Genomic DNA, 20,466 nt, shown 5'->3' with positions numbered 1-20,466 from the left:
TGCTAATAAAACGGTGTTTTTAAAGGGAAACCAAGGTTGTTGAGGTCTGTCTGGGCATTGCAGGTGGAAGGTAGGTGCACACTCACGCTTTTGCGTACGGACTGTCCCGGCGGCGGCAGAGTTATTGTTATCTTACTGTCTTTTGTGTAGCAGCTTATCGCTTAGGTTAGCGGAAACCAGGACAACTAAAGTGCAAGCTAACGGGCTAGCAAGGTTGAAGCTAACGAGGCTAACGGTTCCGTTACCAGGTGAACGGGAGCAGGTTAACTCGCTAATGTTCGCTCCGTTTGTTCGGTTGCAGGGATTGACTTTGGATAAGTAGCTTCATTTAATTGGGTGTTAATTAAAGTACGTTGTTACAGTTTAATCGAGTCTACAAGTACCGTTACAGTGGCGGACATATCCTGTGAATGGCTGCGGGGTTGGTGGGGGGGTTTATGGCCCCCCGTACATGTACACAAACATACATACCCCTTTGCAACCAAGACATTTTGAGGGTCGGTTCAGAGCCGGTGCCCAATCTTGAACCGGTTCTTCCTGTTTCCACAGCCAAAGAACCGGTTCATTATCAGGAAATCTGGTTCCAGAGCGGCACCGACTCTCTGCTGGTCTAGACCCGGCACGACAAAGTCTCGCATGCTTTAAAAAATGTGATTTTTAGAATCTGTATTTCATTGTTGTTGGGTTTTTTTTGTCAAAATGAACAACTTTTCTAAAGAGACATGTCTTCTTTAGTGTGCTTAATCAACAGGAATTGAAAAAGTTTATTCACAGTTATGCACAATAATATTAGCCATGGTCCCGCAAGCTCCGTTGTATTTTACACACCAATCCGTCTGGTAATTTGGAGAAGGTTGCCCAAGCGCCCGAACCAATCAGCATTGGTTTTGAGGCGGTTTGAAGTGTGACGCAAGGAGAAGTGACAGTTTTGACAGTGTAAACAACATGGCTGCGTCCATGGATGAGATGAGCGCAGCTATGGAGCAAGCCGCTCGCTAACGCTTTTTTCTTTGGGTCCTTCTGTTGAATGTGGACCGGGCACCTGATATTGTGCCTTTTAGCCTGAAATTCACGTTTCATAAACGGCAAATATCCTTTACAGACATGTTGTTTACTTTAACTTGAAGCTCTGTCAGTACGTCTTACGCTTTGTTGATCTGATTGTTTGATTTGGCCCATCTATCACAGAGAGCAGAGCAAATGCGACTCAATCCATCTGGCGGAGTTCGGTTAAAATAATATACACAGTTCCCAGAAAATCAAAGAACTATTAACATCTCTGAAAGCAAACATAAACACATACATGTCTGGTTTAACGGCAGTCAGTCATTTGATTCTGGCGTTGCCTGTAAAGACATAAATCAGTGGATCCTTAATTTGAACTGAAACGTGATCAATTGCAGGTCGTCACTGCTAGGAAAGGTTAGCTAACGTTAGCTTCCAACAAAGGCTAACATTAACATCTTACATTCAGTGTTAATAAGAGTCACACCATGTTAGTTACCTTTCTTCTCAAACGAAATCATCCATTGTATTCAAGATGAGCAGCACAAATGTGTTTAGGCCACTGTTGTTGTCGTGCTTGAAGTTGGTGTTAGCATTTCTGGGGAAACCTCAGACTGATGCAGTGATGTAATGACGTGGCTCTCTAGCACTCTAATGAAGTGTCCAGCGTTACATCTGCAACTGCTTTATGAACTTTCACCACTTTTTCCATGTGATCTACTGTCCTGTTGGGACAAGTTTACATTAAGCACAATAATAACTATGCACACAATGTAAATTACTGCGTGGTTGTTACTGTTTCTTTTGATAATCACAATAAACATAAACAGTTTCTGTGTCATGTCACCCGGCCCATTGCAGCCCTTTGAATAGAAACCGTAACCATAACTTGAATATCTAATGAGATACCTTTTGACTTCTGACATCAAAGCGTGATTTGATTTGTAGATGAAAGAACGGAGAACAACACTAATCTATGTAAAATATATAACTATGACTGGGCGATCTGGCCAAGATCCGAACGATATATGTCATGATACAGAATGTTTTATGGTAATTAAATAAATAATAGTCTATATGAAATAACCACATGGTAAAGCCTATTTTTGTATACTTTTAAATTCGATGCTTGACAATTGAAAAGTACGCTACTGAGTATTTGCTCATTTTATGAAGAATTGAAGTGCAAAATGAACATAACTTGAAATAATCAGAACGTAAAGTGTCATATTGTGTAAGATTATGTATTTGCTCAGTTATGCAGTTCTTCTTCTGTGTTTTTGACATTAGAAAAGAAATATATGGTCATTTTTTGTTGTTGTTTTGACCATATATATTGTCCTATCACCCAGCCTTAGATATGTGTAATATATTAAATAGAGCTGGTTTTATAGGAATACATGCATGCAGAAGAACACATATCAGAGCCCACTTTTTTATATACTAATAAGACCCTAAAATGACTAAATTTAGAATTTGCTATTTAAGAGGAGACAGTTACGCTTGAACGTTTAGTGCTAAAGAGCAACAGGAAACAAAGCTGCAGATCTCGTCTCAGCATTTGTTTATGAAAATGATCTGAGGAAACAACAGTTTCAACAAAGGAAATAAACAGGATGCACTGCCCATTGGCAAAAATGTACCACAAATGTAATGTAACACTGTTGATTTGCACTGCAGATGATCGTGCATGGGGTAGCTGGGTAACTTTATTTCTACTGGACAAATAGTCGAAATAAAAAGATCAAATTGATATATTTTATGATACACTCTTAACTCAGTGGGGAATCAAAAACAACAAACGAACATAATCCCCTCTAACTTCTCACTGTTTTTTTTAATTAATGTCAAAGTCAGAGGTTATGCCATCTTGCCTTGTTTTTAATTTGGAAAGAAAACCATGGTTACCAAAGCAACCTGTAAAGACCCTGTCAAACATATTTATGTATTTCAAAGTGTAGAAGACAACAAAGGGTAGACAGAGGTGTCTGAACAGCAGCATACTCCAATTAAAGCTGATTTAACAAAAGCTGCTGTCAAATGTTACGTTGAGGGCAAATCTCCGTGTACTCGCTGTGACTCAACGTCTGTTTGTTTAATGATCTCCATGCTGACGGAGGAGCTATTGCGGTAGTTGGGGGTGGTCCTTGGGGTGACGTCATTGAATAATATCAATAATAGGCATTGTCTTTATTCTGTCAGGACACTTAAATCTTCTCACACCAAACCCTTCTCTTACGAATTCACCTTCAGTAAGGTGACTTTGATCCATTTATTAGAAAATGTGACGAGGGGGAACTGTCTTAATATGTCGACAAGTTTCTCCTTTGCTATAGTTATCAAATAAAACTGCCAAACTGGATGTTAGAAGTCCACCTGTGGGAGGTTTCGCTATAAACTATGGGAGAGTCTCTCTAAATTTCAACATCACAGTAACACTGACTTCTAATGTCCAAAGACATGCAGGTGTTGGGTTAATTAGTGACCCTAAATTGCCCGTAGGTGTGAATGTGGGTGGGCGTAAATGGTTGTCTGTTATTGTGATGGCCTGGCTTCCTGTCCACAGTGTACCTCGCCTCGTGCCCAATGTCAGCTGGGATAACGGGTGTATGGATGTTAACAACCTCTACAGAAACATGACCATCATTGTTTAAGAGTACACTAACGTGGTCTATTGGGCTGAAACTAACAGTTATTATTCTCTAGATTATTTTCCCAAATAACTGATAAATTTTGTGGCGTCTAAAATGATGAACATCCATCACAAATTCCCAGAGCCCAAGGTGTCAAATGTCTTGTTTTTGTCCGGCCGACAGTCCAAACCCCAAATCTATTCACAGTTTGCTAACAGTTTCCATAATTCTGTCATAAAAAAGCCGTATTCAGACCAGCTGTATGTTGGCGGAGCGCCACCTACTGTACCGGAGATCGAGTTACTTTGTCATTTTCCCATTCAACCCCATTCGGGGGGACCTTCAACTATCTGATTATTCCCTTCATCGGGGTAAGACCATTTTCAGGTTACTGATGTGCATGTAAACGCACTGACAGAAGGCTAAAGAATTCAGAAAATAAAATACACACTTGAGAAGCTGGAACCTGCCCCAAAACCGTTAATAGATCATCAGAATAATTGGCGTTTGTTTTCTGTTTATCAACTAATCAATAAATCAACCAATTGTTTCTGTTCTCGTGTAAAGAGCTGAAACACGACGCAAAAGAGAAAATCAAGTTAATGCCATCATAAGAGCTCGCTTACTCTGTCAGTAAGTGATTAATTACCAATACTGACTGGAAAACAGATTTTAAAATAAAAGTAGGGCATGTAAAACTGTCGCACTAAGTGAAAAAGTGAGAGATTTGCAAATCACAACACCACTAATTCAAAAGGGAGCAAAGGTCAAAGCAGCAGCGGGCGGATTGGTTCTGTCAATGTTTCCTGCGCTCCGAAAAGACATAACATTAAAAAAACTGTCTTAACATTGCTTTGTTTGTGAGTTTGGCCCTTCTCTTTTCAGCAGCTCCATTTCACTGGGATTAGTTCAAGACGACCTCATTTTGTTCACTGTATATTCCCCCTGAGCAGAAGGACACACTTGTCACTCTGCACTGTGTAAAGTGATACGTGTTGTCCCGTGCTCGCCCCTACCCTACGACCTTGGTAGAGGCCTCGTTCTACTTTGCCCCAACAGTACCTTTCACAGCTGCACGTTGCTGTTAATTTCTCTTCAAGAGGTTCTTGTCTTTCTGTCTCACAGTTAAAATATAATCAGAGTTGGTGCTATCAAGAAAAAAGTCTCCAGAAAACATGGGCATCATCATATTTTAGACAGGGTAGCAAAACAGTAAACACCAGGTTTTGTTTTTATCCATTTAGAATCAAAGTGCAAGAGTTTTGTTTGTTTTTCTAGCTATGTTCTAAGGCTTTATTATTATTATTTTTAATGTAATTGCCCATTAATCTGATTTCCCAATAATCCATTAGTTATTCGGTCTATAAAATGGTGTTGAAAGGTGTTTCCCAAAGCCCAATTTATTTTTACAGGAGTAAAGAAACCAGAAAATATTCACATTTATGAAGCTAGAAACAGATAATTGTCTTTTTTCACTCAAACATATTAATTCATAATCAAAATAGTTGGTTCTGTAAATCAATGCATCTTTGCAGCTCTACTCTGTTCCACTAATGTTTAACGATGATGGAGGGTTCTCAAAGTTGAGCCGGCGAGCCTATGGGACCAAATCCACAGCTTCAGTGACGTGAAAATGTTTCTGCAATGTTCTTGGAGTACAAAGACACTTCCTAATTACTTCCTGTCAGTCAGGCACACCACCTACGTGCATGTCAGCTGGCTTTCAACTGTCGTCTTTCTTTACTGTGTCTCAAGTGCAGATGATGTGAGGCACTTTCTTTGTTGCTTCTCGCTCTTTTGAAGTCAGCTTTCTATGCCAGGGCACGATAGGCATACAGTAATATAATGCATTCAATACTGTATTTTAAGTTGCACGCAACTGACTTTAAGTACAATGTTGGCAATTAGTGACAGAGAAATGGACACGAAACTCACAAACTGTTAAATTACAAGACTTCATTACAAAGTGTAATTGAGATCACAGATGTATGATTACAGTAGCTCTTCGGTTTAGATGAGTGGTTCTTGAGTAGTAGTTTTACTGAACTAGTGCTGTGCCTGTTTTAAATGTGCCTGTTGGGAACAGGCCGACTGCTTTGCTTGCAGGTTTGTCAAGAACCGCTCATCTAAAAAGCTTCACACTTGACACTGAACGATGTTTGCTAACAGTTAAGTACATGGGACCAGGCTATTTCATTCTGAGTTACATGGCTGATGCTTGAAATGTTTGAGTTTGCTACAATAAATGCACTAGAGCAAGTGAAGGGAACCGAGCTGTACCCAGCATGCCGTTTGGTGGATTAACAGTTAATGGGGGTCCCCTCTTAATACACTACAATATAAATGTATAGAGTAGGGATAGACACGAGTAGTTAATTCCAAGATCGAGGTATCGCATCAATTCCTCGATGGGCCAATGGAGTTCTCATTTTATCAAATCTATTTTTAGAACGCAACGCATCTTCCTGCCGGATTTAATAAGGCAAAGCCTAATGCTTATTCTCAATCAAAACAGTCACAATTACCGTATTTTCAAACTAGTCCTCCCTGAAGAGGGTGTCCAGTGCCTTGACGCTGTGGCCCTGAACATCACTGCTTTCCCCCTCCATATGGTCTGGGCCTTGCACAATAACCCGTCATGTAGGTGACACAACTTCTCTGAGATGGTTAGGCAAAGAGCCAGTTCCAAACATCGAAGATGTTCGTGTCTTGGGTCAAGAGCAGAAGCAAGAGTTGCTGCGCACACAAAAGAAACTTGAGGGCCGTTGTTTACCAATTGAGTTAGTTTGAACCGAGGACTACTCAAGGAATCGATCACCCACGGGCATCCCTAATATAGAGCTCACACTCGTTGCTGCACTTCCTTGGGTCCTCTCGCCAAGTGTGAAGTCAATGAGATGAATGCTTTTCAAGAAAATCGAAGGACATTTAATTCGATGTGTCCTTTTCATATATTTAGTAAAACCTTCCCTCTCTTCTTTCAGGTTGCTGCTGGCTGCCGGGCCCTGTGGAGCAGAAGAGCTGTGCCAATCCCCCCTTTTTCCTCTCATGTCCCCCCCTGTGTGTTTCCCTGTGTGTTAGTGACCCCGCATCCCCACCCGCTCCCCCACCTGATCTCTCCTGTCGTGTCGCCACTCCAGCCCGAACCCCCCCTATCACCCCATGCTTGGGACAAAGCCAGCTCACTGCCAGCCCAATGACTGCCTGGATCGTCCTGCCTGTCAGCCTGTCTGCATTCTCCATCACAGGAATATGGATAGTGTGAGTTACAGTAACCCTTGACCGTCACGGTCACACTGAAACATAATATGTTGACATTATCAGGTGTAGAGATGGGGCAACAAGTGCTTATTGATTGGGCTGTGGAACTGGGTATCAAAAGCTATTGATATGATGCAAATGCAAATATTATACTGAGGTATCCAAACTGTCAGTGAGTATTTGAGTACATTCATGGGTTTCAGTAACTGTCCTTTAATGCTTAACGACCATTTTTCTGAAGCATCTGAAGAATCTTCTTTCTTGATAACAGTTCACGTTGTGTCATCAGGGATTAGGGTACTATGTTTGACATTTGTCACTTCATATCATGGTGTGTTCTTGCTCCACAGGTACGCCATGGCTGTGATGAATCACCATGTTTGTCCTGTGGAGAACTGGTGAGTGATTTCCTCCTTTTTAATCTGGACAAAGTCTGATATCACAGCTAGCAGTAGGGATTGAACTGAACGCATTGTTTCATTGCTTCAGGTCTTACAATGTAACCTGCACAGAGGAACTGCCCCGACCAGGCTTTCCCAAGACATGCTGCACCATCCAGGACATCCCCCTCATCAGGTCTGTTCTTCTATCTCTCTTCCTCTCTTTGTTTCTGCAGAATACAAAAGCATTTTTGTGTCAGCAAAGGCCCTGAGGCATGAATAAGCACCTTGTTATGTTGTGACTCTGACAGTTATTAACCCACGCTTTGCATAAACTGCATTAGTTTAATCTGCCAATAAGCCTCTAACCACGGGCCAGTACAAAAGCACTCTTGTAAAAAGGCATCATGAGACTGGCAGGCTTTTTTTCCCACACTATGTGTAGAAGAAAGGCCTTTATCTAAATTTCAGTTATACATCTAGATATGAAATTAAGCAAGAGGTTTACATTCCTGAATTAGGAAATGTAGTTCACATGCGTGAATCATATAGCCACTTTATTTGTTTCTATACATGTACATGGATGTCTTGGTAGAAAAACTGTTCAGTTCGGTCACTTTAGGTGTAAATGACATTTAAATCTCTAATATTCTGAATTTACATGTGCAAATTCAGCCAACCTGTTGCCAATGGAAATGACATTTTTACTCCTGTTGCTCTACTGATGGATGGAAAAGGACTGTGGCCTTGTTTACAGTGATATCTGAACGTTTAGATTATTCTCCTACCTTCAATACTGAGAGCTGTTTTGTCTCCATGTGCTACAGTAAGTGTGGCTCCTTCCCTCCTGAAAGCTGCTTGTTCAGCTTGATCGGCAACGTTGGAGCGTTCATGGGTAAGGCCTCGTTCTAACTGAATTGAAAAGCATAAAAACACACAAAGTTCAAAGTTATGTCATTTAAAATACATGGTGTGTGCAAAAGTTCTTTCTTTAACTATAAAGCTACTGCTCTAGAACAGATACACTTTGCCTGCCTCTGTTCTCCCTACTGTTGCCTCCAAACCTCACTTATGAATAAAAATGTGGTTTTATCGGGTGTTATGTGCTGGACTATTTATTTGCCAGGGGCAGTGACTTCCTAGAGACCTGATGTCTGTGAGGTTGCCAGGCAACCAACGGGAAATCCAGGATGTCACTGTGTTTAGAGAAAAAATGTTTGAGCACATAACTTGGTGAGCTTTAGAGGTGCTGGAGGGAGTAGTTTTTTTTTTTTTTTAACCTTAGACTCAGGCTGCACGATTATGGCCAAATTGATGATCAGGACTATTTTGATTAATATTTAGATCTCGATTATTCATTGATATTAGGGACAAAGTGTTTTTATTGCACTTTTCCATTTAAATCAACAAAGATCACATCCATGTTCCTCACGTTCCTGCTTATGTACAAATCTGTGCATTAAAATAAAACATGATTCCTCTTCATCTCATGTCAGTTGCATTTCCTAGATCCAAAATATAAATGAACCCAAAGGGAGTAGCTCTTTGCCTTCTGCTCCAGACATCTGATTTTAGTTTAGCCAATCTGCTCCCTGCTGTACAGTACTCTAATACTCTGGGCTGCAGGTGCGACATTCAGGAAAGTTATTTACAGGGTGCGCGTGCAGCAACGTGACAAGTGAAGCCAAAACTTCTCGATCGACCCCCCGGTCGCCTGACTCGATATGCTGCATTATTTCTATGAGCGGCGTACGTCTTTTTAAAATATCGCAGTCGATCATGTTCGTTTAATTATGGGAAGCCCAAAACGCGATTTCCATTAATATTCGATCATTTGTGCAACCTTACTTTAGACCGAACAGCGGGCTCTCTCTGTTTTCAGTCTTTGTGCCAAGCGTACTGTCTCCTGGCTGCAGCTTCATATTTAGAGTAAAGACTTATGAGAGTGGTCTAACTCTAAGCAAGAAAGAGAATAAGGATCTTTTATTCCTTTAATATATATGTATACATACGATGTCTTAGTTGTTGTATCAGTTAGATTTTTGTAAAGTTGTAGAATGACAAATAGTTTTCCACAAATATGGGGTGATGTACCGTACAAAATCCTTGTTAAATACCGATTAATCAATATACAGCAAAGTAAAACCGGTGATCCGTGATTTACACTTCGGTACACTAGATAAGACGGCTGAATTAAGTACAGCTGAGGTCAGAAGTGTTTGTCTCTGCTGTCCATTCGCTGTTATATTAATCCTCCATGGTGCCCACAGTCATCAGCCACTAAGTGATACGGAGGGGCTGGAAATAGCCTGTGCTCTCTAATCAATAATGAATGCGGCTTTCCTTCCACTTCCCCTCTCTGTCCGCTCCCCTGCATGGCCTTCCTCCTTTGCTACTCCGCCCCGTCTTCTGTTATCACCACTTAGCTCTGGCCCAATCCCCCCACCCCACTGCCTTTAATTGCATCTCTCCTGTTTTCACTATTGATCCATTATTCATATAATTGTGCATGAATGTTGTTATTTTGTTGTTTTACTTTGAATTCCAGAAAAACGCTATATTCTTTCACTCCTTTGTTTGATTGCATATTTACTTCTACATTGAATTTTTGTCATTTGCTCCGTTCTCTCTCTCACTAGTGTATAATGCTTTCCTTTTGACCTTTAACTTCCTTACTGTTGTTGAACTGTGTTTTACTGTTTAACTGCTTTGGTGGTAGCACATAGCAGCCTGCCGGTTTATAGTTTTCAAACAGTGATGCTCAGCCTGCCAAGAAAAGTACTGCCTCGTGCAACCAGAGATGTCAATAGCTTACAGAATACATCATCTCGGAGACAGCAGCGAGAGGAAATCAGTCTGAGAGCAGCAGTCACATGACAGCCCAGCAGCTATAGGTCAAAATACCAACAGACAGCAGTTTTTAGTCTGAATAAATGTGTACAAGTCCTTCAAATTTCCGTTTCCCATTTTAATCGCTACAATAATTGAATAACTGAAACCGTGCTGTTTTTAATTTTGCACCCACTGTTTAATATCAAATAGTTTTACAGTTGTACAGCATCTTTTCTACTTTGTGCCATGGCTGCAGTATAAACGTGTGTGTCTCCCCTGGGTGCTGCAGTGGTGATGGTGTGCCTTCTGCGCTACGCCCAAGTGATCGAGCACAGCCACCGATGTTGGGTCAACACCAGCGCTCTGGTGTCGGGCTGCACCAACGCTGTTGGTCTGGTCATGGTGGGCAACTTCCAGGTAAATATGAAACTTAAGTTAATTTAAATGTAAGTGAGCTGTTTGAAAATGACCCTTCTGACCGTACGGTTCTGTTTGTCAGGTTGATCACGCCAAATCTCTCCACTATGTGGGTGCCGGTGTGGCATTTCCGGCAGGGCTGCTGTTCGTGTGCCTGCAGTGTGTGCTCACCTACCGGGTGGCTGTCACCGCCCTCGACTACTGGATGGCCCATTTCAGAGTGGCTCTGGCACTGGGAGCCATGGTCTCCCTCGTCCTCAGTATCCTTTACTAAATAGTGGCGAACCAGTAGTCATGTACTGTATGTTATATCTAAATACTGTTTTTGATACTTGTTTTTGTGTATTTTGACTTATTTTAAGTATATCATAGAGCTTTTCATCACACTTCACTCATTGACCTTCATCAGAGGACACATTTTGACATGTCATCAAGAAAAGCATAGGTGTAATTAATGACAGTCTCCCATTTGGCTCACCCAGTTGGAGGCTCCTGATATTATTGGTCCTTTCATAGCGGATGATGTTATCCTTCCATGCCCCTATTGTCTTAAGTTCAGTTCAGACCAAAGATTCGCAACTACTTGCAACGTGCAGGTCTGCATCGTTCTGAAACCTGCCCGTTCAGCCCAATGCAACAAGAGGAGACGGTGTATCATCTCCATAGCAACGGCTCTCTGTACTTCAGTTCTGACCTCTGACTTTTCAGGCTTTTCTTCATAACTGTATTTAATTTGTAGCATTATAAAATATAACTGCTGCATTCCAATAGAGATGAAACAGAGAAAATACCGTTTTGTTTCCCTGGTTCACTGCTTTTTTTTCTGGATTACAGCGCTCGATCTCCTTATTTATTGTATTGCTCACTCGACCCGCTCTCTCTCTCTCTCTCTCTCTATCTATCTCTCTCACACACGCTCGTTGAGCCTCTGACAGTTTGATTAGGCCAGCGGACTTTTGTAAGACTCGATTGGCTGTTGAAACGGGTGATTTGTGTGACGTTCTAAAACCAGCGACTGGCGATCTGAGAAGTTGAATCGCTGACGACGACATCAGCCGGTTGGATTTGCAAGGAAACTCTCACCTGCGGCGTTCGAAAACAGTTGCGTTGCGAATCTTTGGTCTGAACTGCGCTTTAGGGAGCGCTCTACTCATCTTAGCTGTTACGTTCCACATTTGCCAGACTGCAAAGAGTGACTCGGGGTGAACCACATTTGTAAAATTGTCTTTTTCACAGCTGTAAAACCTGCAAACAACAGCTTACATTCATTAAGAGTTAAGGATGAATTATTGTTTAGTAGACAGAGGTATGGATTTGGATCCTCGCTCTGTCCAGTCAAATCTGAAACAATCATTAACACGAGTAAGATCCCAAAACCTATGTAACAATGTCCCTGGTGCTTTGACAGAACAAAATGTATAGTTAAAGGAAGTAACTAGATACATTTTATCTCTGTAAGGTGTAACGTAGGCCATGTGGTTAAACTCTAAATGAATCCGTTGGTGTGCTGAGTTTTCATAGATAAGCCAAACTGTATTCCAATCTGGTCGACAACCATCCATCACAAGCTCTCTTTCCCAGGTCTTCATTACCAGCGACTCATCAGTATTCAGTCCAAGTAAATGGTTATATAATCTTCAAATCAAACCACAAGAGTTTACAGATGAATTCAAAAATCTAAATAAAGGATCTGTGAGTGAAGACAGCCTTGGCACACCGTCTGTCCGAAGAGACAAGCTCAGTTGGACTAAGATAAGAAATGAGAGGAGCCTGGAATATCACATTAAGATCATTCGGTGTAGTTCAGAATGAAGGAATAGGTTTTTGAGGTTTGATGTTTGGTTTCTTTTGTAGTGCTCCACCCCTAGATAACCCCGTCGTGGCTCCACCATGTCATCCTGAGGTCGGTGCACTCACAGTCCAAAAGGGTCGATAAAACTTTGGAGAGACCTTGTTTTCGTCTACTTTTCACTCCACCAGAGTCACTACTGCACAGATTAAGATGTTTGTCCTTCGACTTTGAGACAGGACAGCGAGGCCACGATAACATCTGTCTGTATGCTGATGGCTTCACTTTCTATGGCGGCCTCTCTTCCCTGCCTGCCTCTCAGTGGCATCCAAAGCTACTGTTTATCCTCCACCACGCATTATTGCCGTCCTTCATCCCCGTCTACCTTTCCCTCTGTCTGGTGACAGAGATGAGAACCATGTAAATCAGCTGATAAATAATAACAGTCTATCCCGGATTAATATACTGCCTTTTTAGACCCATCTGTTTAATGGAGCTGCAAAGCCAATTTCAATTTAACCCTAATCATATTATAAATTCACATCTGGCACCCTGAGGTTAAGCTGCTGGTCACATGAATCTGAGCCAAACCCATGATGTCATTAGTTGAGATATGACAGTTTATTATCCTGTGCCTCAGTGAAATAAGAAAAGGAGCTCTGTTTGTTTTGCTCCTGCATGCACCAGAGTTGTTTGTCCTCCTTAACTCCCCCTCCTCCCAGGCGGCATCTTCTTCATCCACGAGAGCTTCGTCCTGCAGCACGCGGCAGCCATCTGCGAGTGGGTCTTCACCGTGGACATTCTGGTCTTCTACGGCACCTTCACCTACGAGTTTGGCACCGTCACCAGCGAGACCCTAATGACGGGCCTGCAGCAGAGTCACCACCTTGGCTCGGGGGTTATTATGGGCCCCAGGGCCAGGGGCTCAACACTGGGTGGGCCAACTAAGGGCCTCAAGTCCCCCGGGGGGAGCAGCACATCCACACATCTCAACTGTACCCCAGAGAGCATAGCCATGTTGTAGCTCTGCACCGCTGCCCACAGGTCTGAAATGTAACTGCAGAGATGCTTCATGGCCTCCCACAGGAACAGAGGCAGCGTGTGGAGGAAGCTCTGATATCTTCAACCATTGAACCAACACCAGGTTATCCCGTCTGTATGGATGTACTATCTCTTTTTCTCTTTTTCCGATGTTGGTGCGAGCCCTTTCAGTCAAATGTCCGTTGTTGAAAGGAGGCTGAATGTGTGGAGCCAGTTTGAGTGGAACTGGAACCATGAATGTTTTCCAAGCTGGCTGTTGATTCGGGCAAATCTTCACAGGCGTCTGTTTCCTGAACGACACTTTTCTTTTTCTAACTGTGCATCACTGATGCCCCCCCCCCCCTGCCCAGACACTCCTCCATGAACTACCCGATGCTTTCGCGTGGCCCACCTGTTTTGGCCTTCTGCTTATCTCTGCACGGCACACTTTTTGAATGAGAGCATAACCATTTATGTTTGAGTTTTGAATTTGCGTAGTAAGTAGAAAATATTGAATGTTTGAGAAGTGAATAGTCACGTATGTTTTACAGGCTGGAAGCATATGGCCTTTTTTTAAATCAGTCAAGTATAAATTATGTCAGCTGATCGGCAAAAATCATTCATTTCACTCTACAACTTGATTTGGCTGCACAGATGATTTTGAATGCACTCGTTTGAATCCATTTACAAACTATGTACACGTGTATCTCGAGCCACTATCATTCTTGTGAGTGCAGGGCGGCCGCGTAGCCGTGGCTCTCACTCACTTTTAAACTGAGAATCTCTGAAGTCGTCTCCCTTGATGTCTTTGCATGATCCGAGGATTTCTTTGTACCATTTACGTTTCATGTTACCTTTTTGTATTTTATTCTTTTTCATTGACTGTCATGTCCGGTGCAATAATTGCCATCAATCTTTTGATCATTTCCGCTCCGCTGCTGGAGTGAATAATGCCTTTTTCAGTGACCTACGTGTTATAGTGTGTGTGTGAAGGTAAAACTATAATCTGACTAATACATTTACAGAATAATTCTTGCCCACACACTGATTTATTTCCAGGCTGGACCCTTGGAAGCCTTATTTGAGTTTTAAGAATAGGTTTTCTATTAAATATGGAGCGACGTTGAGCCTTTTCAGTAGCTCTAGGAGAAGTTTTGTTCACAGGAATTACCTGAGCGGTGAATATGACGCTTGTAGACCTTGTGCCATAAACTGCATGATGTCAAAATAGTGTCAATACAGTGTTACAGACAATACCATACAGGTTGTAGACTGAAGGGAAAGGGCGTCCTGTTTTAAGGTGGCGTATGATTTCCTGTGATATTTAACACCAGACTGCCACAAACTACCACTGCTCATCTAAAGCTAACTAATGCCACCCAACGTAGGTAACACTCAGTATGTTTTTATTTCAGCGAGTGAGAAGTGTGTGCGAGAACACGGTGTTCTGCCCTCGTTATAGTGTTGTTACATTTCTAACTGTCTAACCACTGGATGCCAGCAATACACATTTTTAAAAAAGGTTGCATCACCTACCTCTTATCTTTCGTGGGTTCGATGTTCTGAATCAAAAGCTAGAGTTCCAACACGTTTTCCACCTCACAAAGGTTTGAGGTCGAGAAAGTATTCAACGTGACGGCGGCTCGGCAATCCACAGCTGGATCCACGTTTCACATGCGTCGGCATTTGACGGGACCGTGGATCTGCTGTTAACACGAGCCGCGTAATCATGCGTCAGGTCAGTTTTCTTTACCGTTTGTGCAAATTGTTTTAACTTCCCGTTGTTTCTGGGACTGCAGCACTCCTGTCTCGTTCTGAAAATCTTGCCAAAAAAGACTGGGATCCACTGGAGTTGTGATTGGTTTTCTGTGAGTCAGCAGCAGGCGTATGAATTGGTGTGACTGCACTGTTTTAGCCTTATCCCTCATTCTGTGCCAGGGGAACATGTTTCTTTTTTTTGTTATCTTGTGTTCAGCTGTAGCCTATTTCACCAAACTGTAACCAAGTCACGCGCTGTGACTACAAACGGCAGCTTGTACGAACCCTCGCATCAGGGCTGGATTTATTCTGTAACAGCATCTATTCCGTGAATCCATGTCACACAGGCCAAAATTTCAACGTGTATTTTACAAGTTTTTCTTTTCATTTGCGGTCAAAATGTACACTCCACTGAACTGTCATATCTCTGTCGTTGGGAGAAACCTGTATTCGAAACGGCTGCCTGACCTGAACACGTCTTGAACTCTTGGAACAGCAACACAGAAACAATGTCTATGAAAAATGTATTAGTCATATTTCCTCAATTTGAAAAATATGTCAAAGAACAGCGATGGAGTCGGAGAAATCCCCAAAAACGAGTCAACACAGATTTACTTTGTTTCCTTTTTATAAATTGTGTAAATATGTATGATTTGTCTATCATTTAGGTATTTTCATTTGACAGAGATTTATATTCAAATATGAAATAAAAACGATAAATTATTAAGACATTTTGCATGGGTTTGTTCTTGAAACAGGATCGCACCAAAACAACAAAACTGTTAGTAAACAAAGCAAAAGTTACATCATAGTTATACCTTTTTTATATATAAGTTATATAGACAATGTGGAATCGTATTAGCGCATCCTCAAACTGTGGTTAATAGTCTTTGGGTAGTTTTTTTTAATATAGAAACAACTTTTGGCAGAGCAGATGACACAAAGAATGGCTAACTTGCATAAACACATACTGATCAGGTCCAACATTGTATCTTAGCATGTGATCCAACAGCAAACATGGCGTTATTGCTGTGGTATGGAAGCTTTATAACTCAACATGAGACGTAGAACCAACAAAACCAATCCTGACTACACTGGTTATGTTACTTATCGTTCCCCTGCCTACGCCAGAAGAGAGGCGCGTCTTTCTCAAACACCAAAACATCATCATGGGACAAGTCAAAGAGTTAAAGTGGGACCAACCGATTTAACACTTGAAGGTCGATTTACTCAGCCAGTGAGAAGTAGTGTTATGTCTTCTGTGGCTGTTGGAGACCTTTATCCAGGCTGAGACTCTATTTATGAAATCTTGTGTTACACTGGGCTATGGGGTTGAAACTGACAGGCAGGGCTGGTCTAAAATAAATATATGTGTATACTTTATACTGCATTGCTGAAGTGCACTTAAAAATTCTCTCTAATTTAAAGGAAGTCACTATATTCCTTAATAATTCACATTAATAGGACAAATGCAGATGAAAAGATGTTTTAGTTTAAAGCTCAATAATAAAGAGACTGAACAGAAATGTGCCAGGGCTTCTGTCAAGATATCTTAAAATATATTCATCCTAACTATTGAGAAAAGTGCATTTATCCAACTTAAAAATAAGCATTTTGGAACAAGTGGCAAATGATTTCAAGATGGTTACCCTAACGTATGCCTCGTGGTCACTAGATTACATTTTCTTATCATGTTACATATTTGTAGAATTAGATTTTGTTTAGATGGAGCTGCCGGAGACGGTGGCCAACAATTTCTCGTAGTTTTTGACTCGTAACTACAAATGTGATGCTGACGTGGGCGATATTCCCCGTCCCCATGCTCAAAATCACATCCCGTATGTGATGGCGTGAACGCATTTCCTGAAGCTTTCGTTTTTATTTTAGAATTTTCTGTAAAATGTCACTTCGCCACAGACTTGCACCGTCGTGTCATGTGTACATGGATCCATGTAGATCTTCCAGACGGTGCTCCCTCTGTTTTCTTCTCTCCTACAGGACAGAAACTCTATTCAGACACGGACTGATGGCACATTTGAACGCACAGCTTTACAGGAAATGGGAATGAGAGAAAATTGGGGCGCGGGCAGCTGGTCGGAGTCTGAACCCGGGCCACTGCGGGCGAGGACTTTTAACCTCTGCATATGAAGCCCCTGCTCCAACCACTGAGCCACAGGGCGCCCTCAAAAGCACATTTACACACTTACCTTGTCTTTTTTAAACTCCTCATACTCCGGATTGTCCGTCGGTAATTCAAGTCGGCAGAGCGGACAGGAGTTAGTCTGTGATCGCAAACAAAAGATTCAAAAGGTAGCCACTCAAACTTTTCCGTTACATGTACAAATCTGAATCACAAATGTGTCAGGTTTACCTTGCCCAACCAGGGCAGTATACATCCTGAGTGGAAGAGGTGTTTGCAGGGCATTTCTCGAACCGTTTCCTGTTCCTCGAACTCAAGCAAACACACGGGACACTTGAGACCTTTGTCTGTGAGGGCAAAAAAAAAAAAAAAAAAATCCTTCACTACTTTCTCTGAGCCCGTCTGTAAGCATGATCAGTAAAAAAAAAAGAAATAAATGGCTGATCCAAAATCTGAATGCAAATCATTTCTTTCTACTGGAGCAAATGTCTGTCACCTGCTTGCTCTGGGGAAATGATGACCACGGTGAGCGTCTGGACCGCCGTTTTGGCAGCAGGAGGAGGAAGACGATGGTCCCAATCTGACATGTCGAACGACCCCGAGTCAAGTAAGTCCAAGCCCTGCATTAAAGACCTATACACACACACAGTCATTCAAAACACTGTAGTAATGTATGTAAAGCATTGCAATGGGTCTGAAGTGTGTTTGGCCTCACCTCGCCAGTTCAAGTAGTGCATTCTGGCGATACTGTTCCTCAGGGTTGGTGGGCTCACAGTTGTGTTCTTCAAAGTAGGATGCCATTTTGGTCCTGCCAACGTTTGTGTCCTCTTTGCATTAAGATACCTGGCAGACATATGGATCATAAAGGTTCACTGGTTTGTCCTTAACATAAAATCCACAGCTGATATTTAAAATTACGGTTAAAGGGGACTTGGCAGAACCGTTTTAAAAGGGGAAGACCACCTAAACTAAGAATTCAACTGTTATTCTAGTTTGTTTGTATTTAAATTGTTACATGTTCAAAATAAATACATCTAAAATGTTTCCATGGCGTGGGAAAGATCAGTCAATACTACTGAACATGAACATGAGTCTTTGAGCGTTTCACTCTCTCAAAGACAGAAACCAGAGAAGTTAAGTCTCAAACCTCTGGAATATAAAGTCTGGAGCTGCTCCATTAACAATGAATGGGAGATTTGTTTTACTTTTCTGTTTTGGAACATGATAAGCTTAATTCTATGTTTTTATATATTTATAATTGTGCTGTGGTGAAAACAGAAAATGTCCCCATATACTCCCTGTGTGCTCTCAGTGTCTATAACATCTTTCATAATTCATTGTCACAGAGCAGGACACACTTCCTGGTGACACCACACATTTGAGTTTTAGCACATTAGTTTTGGGATTTTGCCTCCAATTTCAAACTTATGTTTATGTCATAATTTAAAATTGTAAAGTTTATTAAAAAGAGAATTGACTGCCTCATATATACATTATTTTCTTTGTGTACAATGCCAAATTGTTCTAAAATGTTTGTATTATATTTGTGAAAATATGCAAATAAAATAAAAAATTAAGTTTTGGGGATTTGGGAAAGAGTTGTGTGTTTACTAACATGTTGGACTGTTTTAGATCAGAGGAATAACGTAATAATAATAATAATGTATGAAAAATGATCCTAAGTGAATAACCATGACTTTAAAATACTTCTTTACAGTGTTGTAACCATGACTACCTGGTGTATTTTCAGTGTAAAATACAAAATACGCGACCCTCAACAGTTACTACTGCTCTATACACTTAAATAAAACTAATGTAATTAATCAAATACAAACTATAAACATAACAGTAGGCGTGAATACGGAATAGATAAAAAAAAACACAAATTATTGCAAGGACATGAATGTTGAGGTTGTTTAAATGAGTTTCGTGTGTTTATAAAAGAGGCTACGGTTAAAGTCCAAAGCTACGGAACCTCCTTCAACTTCTACACAACAGAAAAAGAATAAATTAAACTATTCTGAGCCGGGTTTAACAAATTAAATTAGCTAGACTTACCTGAAATGTTAGCAACCTGTTAGCAACGGCAAACAAGTCATTCTTCCGGGTATGACGATGTAACCACGTGATGCTCTGTCCAATCACATCACAGGAGGAAATCGCGGCCTGTTTCTTCTTCTTCTTCTTCTTTTAAAGTTCATGTCGCATCAGCGCCACCACCTGGTACGGGGCGTGTACTGCTGATGTAATTACCTGGATTATAATACATTATATTAGAAGAAGAAGAAGAAGAAGAAGAACTTTATTGATCCCGCAACGGGGAAATTGAATTTTTTCACTCTTATTATTAATCATGTTACACACACAGGCCCGAAATACACACATGCACAGACAGGACCTATACATGCAATTAAGGAGAGATGTTAGAGTCAGGGGGCTGCCAGTGAGCGAGCAGTTGGGGGTTAGGTGCCTTGCTCAACAGCACCTCGGCAGTGCCCAGGAGATGAACTGGCACCTCACCAGCCACCAGTCCACGCTCCACACATGGTCCACACCGGGACTTGAACCAGTGACCCTACGGTTCCCAGCCAAGTCACCTATGGACTGAGCTACTGCCGCCCATTATATATATATATATTAGTAATATATTATGATTAATTTGACATGCTATGATTTTTTTTCGAAATAGTATAAATTCGCTTTTATGACCTATTATACAACTATTTTTTTCTGACTTTTTTTTAACATACTATCCCTTTTTTGTTCATTTTTTATTGAAATTTTCATACAACAATTACAGGGTCAGGGTTAACATACTTCTCCAAGCAGTCATATTCATAGCAGTGGCCTTCATGTCCAGTGGTGATGGTGGTGTCCTCTTCATGTGCTTTTTTTTAATATATTTTTTTTTTATAAAAAGCTTATTATTTAAGTTACCTTTCATCAATTACAGTGGCAAGTTTTACACACTCCATAAAGCAATAAATCACATATCTGTCATTACTGTCCAGTAGTATTGTACTATGCCTTTTTAACAACTTTTTTCTACATACTATACCATGAAAACACATGGTTTACTATCTAAAGTTTTTTTTAAAGTTTTAATGTTGGGGCTGTATGAGTTTCTACATGTTTGTAGAGTTTAACCCTTTTAATGTGTTAGAAAGCTGCCGACAATTTTGATGTTAGCGGCTCAAATTTGACCCGTGATTTAACTAAAAAACAATGATT

The 20,466-nt window shown here is 41.2% G+C and overlaps 2 protein-coding genes across 2 annotated transcripts; one reads left to right on the top strand and one right to left on the bottom strand.

The window, feature by feature from the left end:
- The first annotated feature begins 30 nt into the window (after window positions 1-30).
- Window positions 31-15,798, top strand: LOC310946665 (transmembrane protein 150A-like). The gene is made up of 8 exons (XM_083913193.1): window positions 31-70; window positions 6,623-6,899; window positions 7,250-7,297; window positions 7,389-7,475; window positions 8,107-8,174; window positions 10,401-10,528; window positions 10,611-10,788; window positions 13,040-15,798. Exons 2-8 carry the CDS (start codon window positions 6,835-6,837, stop codon window positions 13,339-13,341), a joined length of 876 nt encoding a protein of 291 aa, XP_083769319.1. The 5' UTR covers window positions 31-70; window positions 6,623-6,834; the 3' UTR covers window positions 13,342-15,798.
- A 21-nt stretch (window positions 15,799-15,819) lies between these two features.
- rnf181 (ring finger protein 181) lies at window positions 15,820-19,413 on the bottom strand. Its single transcript, XM_083913194.1, has 6 exons — window positions 19,294-19,413; window positions 17,951-18,078; window positions 17,732-17,868; window positions 17,467-17,582; window positions 17,303-17,377; window positions 15,820-17,087 (listed from the first exon to the last, which is right to left on the bottom strand). The coding sequence occupies exons 2-6, from the start codon at window positions 18,034-18,036 to the stop codon at window positions 17,028-17,030; spliced, it is 474 nt and encodes a 157-aa protein (XP_083769320.1). The 5' UTR covers window positions 18,037-18,078; window positions 19,294-19,413; the 3' UTR covers window positions 15,820-17,027.
- Window positions 19,414-20,466: the final 1,053 nt, after the last annotated feature.

Source organism: Echiichthys vipera, assembly GCF_963691815.1.
Source record: "Echiichthys vipera genome assembly, chromosome: 4".
NCBI lineage: Eukaryota > Metazoa > Chordata > Actinopteri > Perciformes > Trachinidae > Echiichthys > Echiichthys vipera.
Note: the sequence above shows the minus strand (reverse complement) of the source record. Positions and strands in the feature narration are given on the sequence as shown.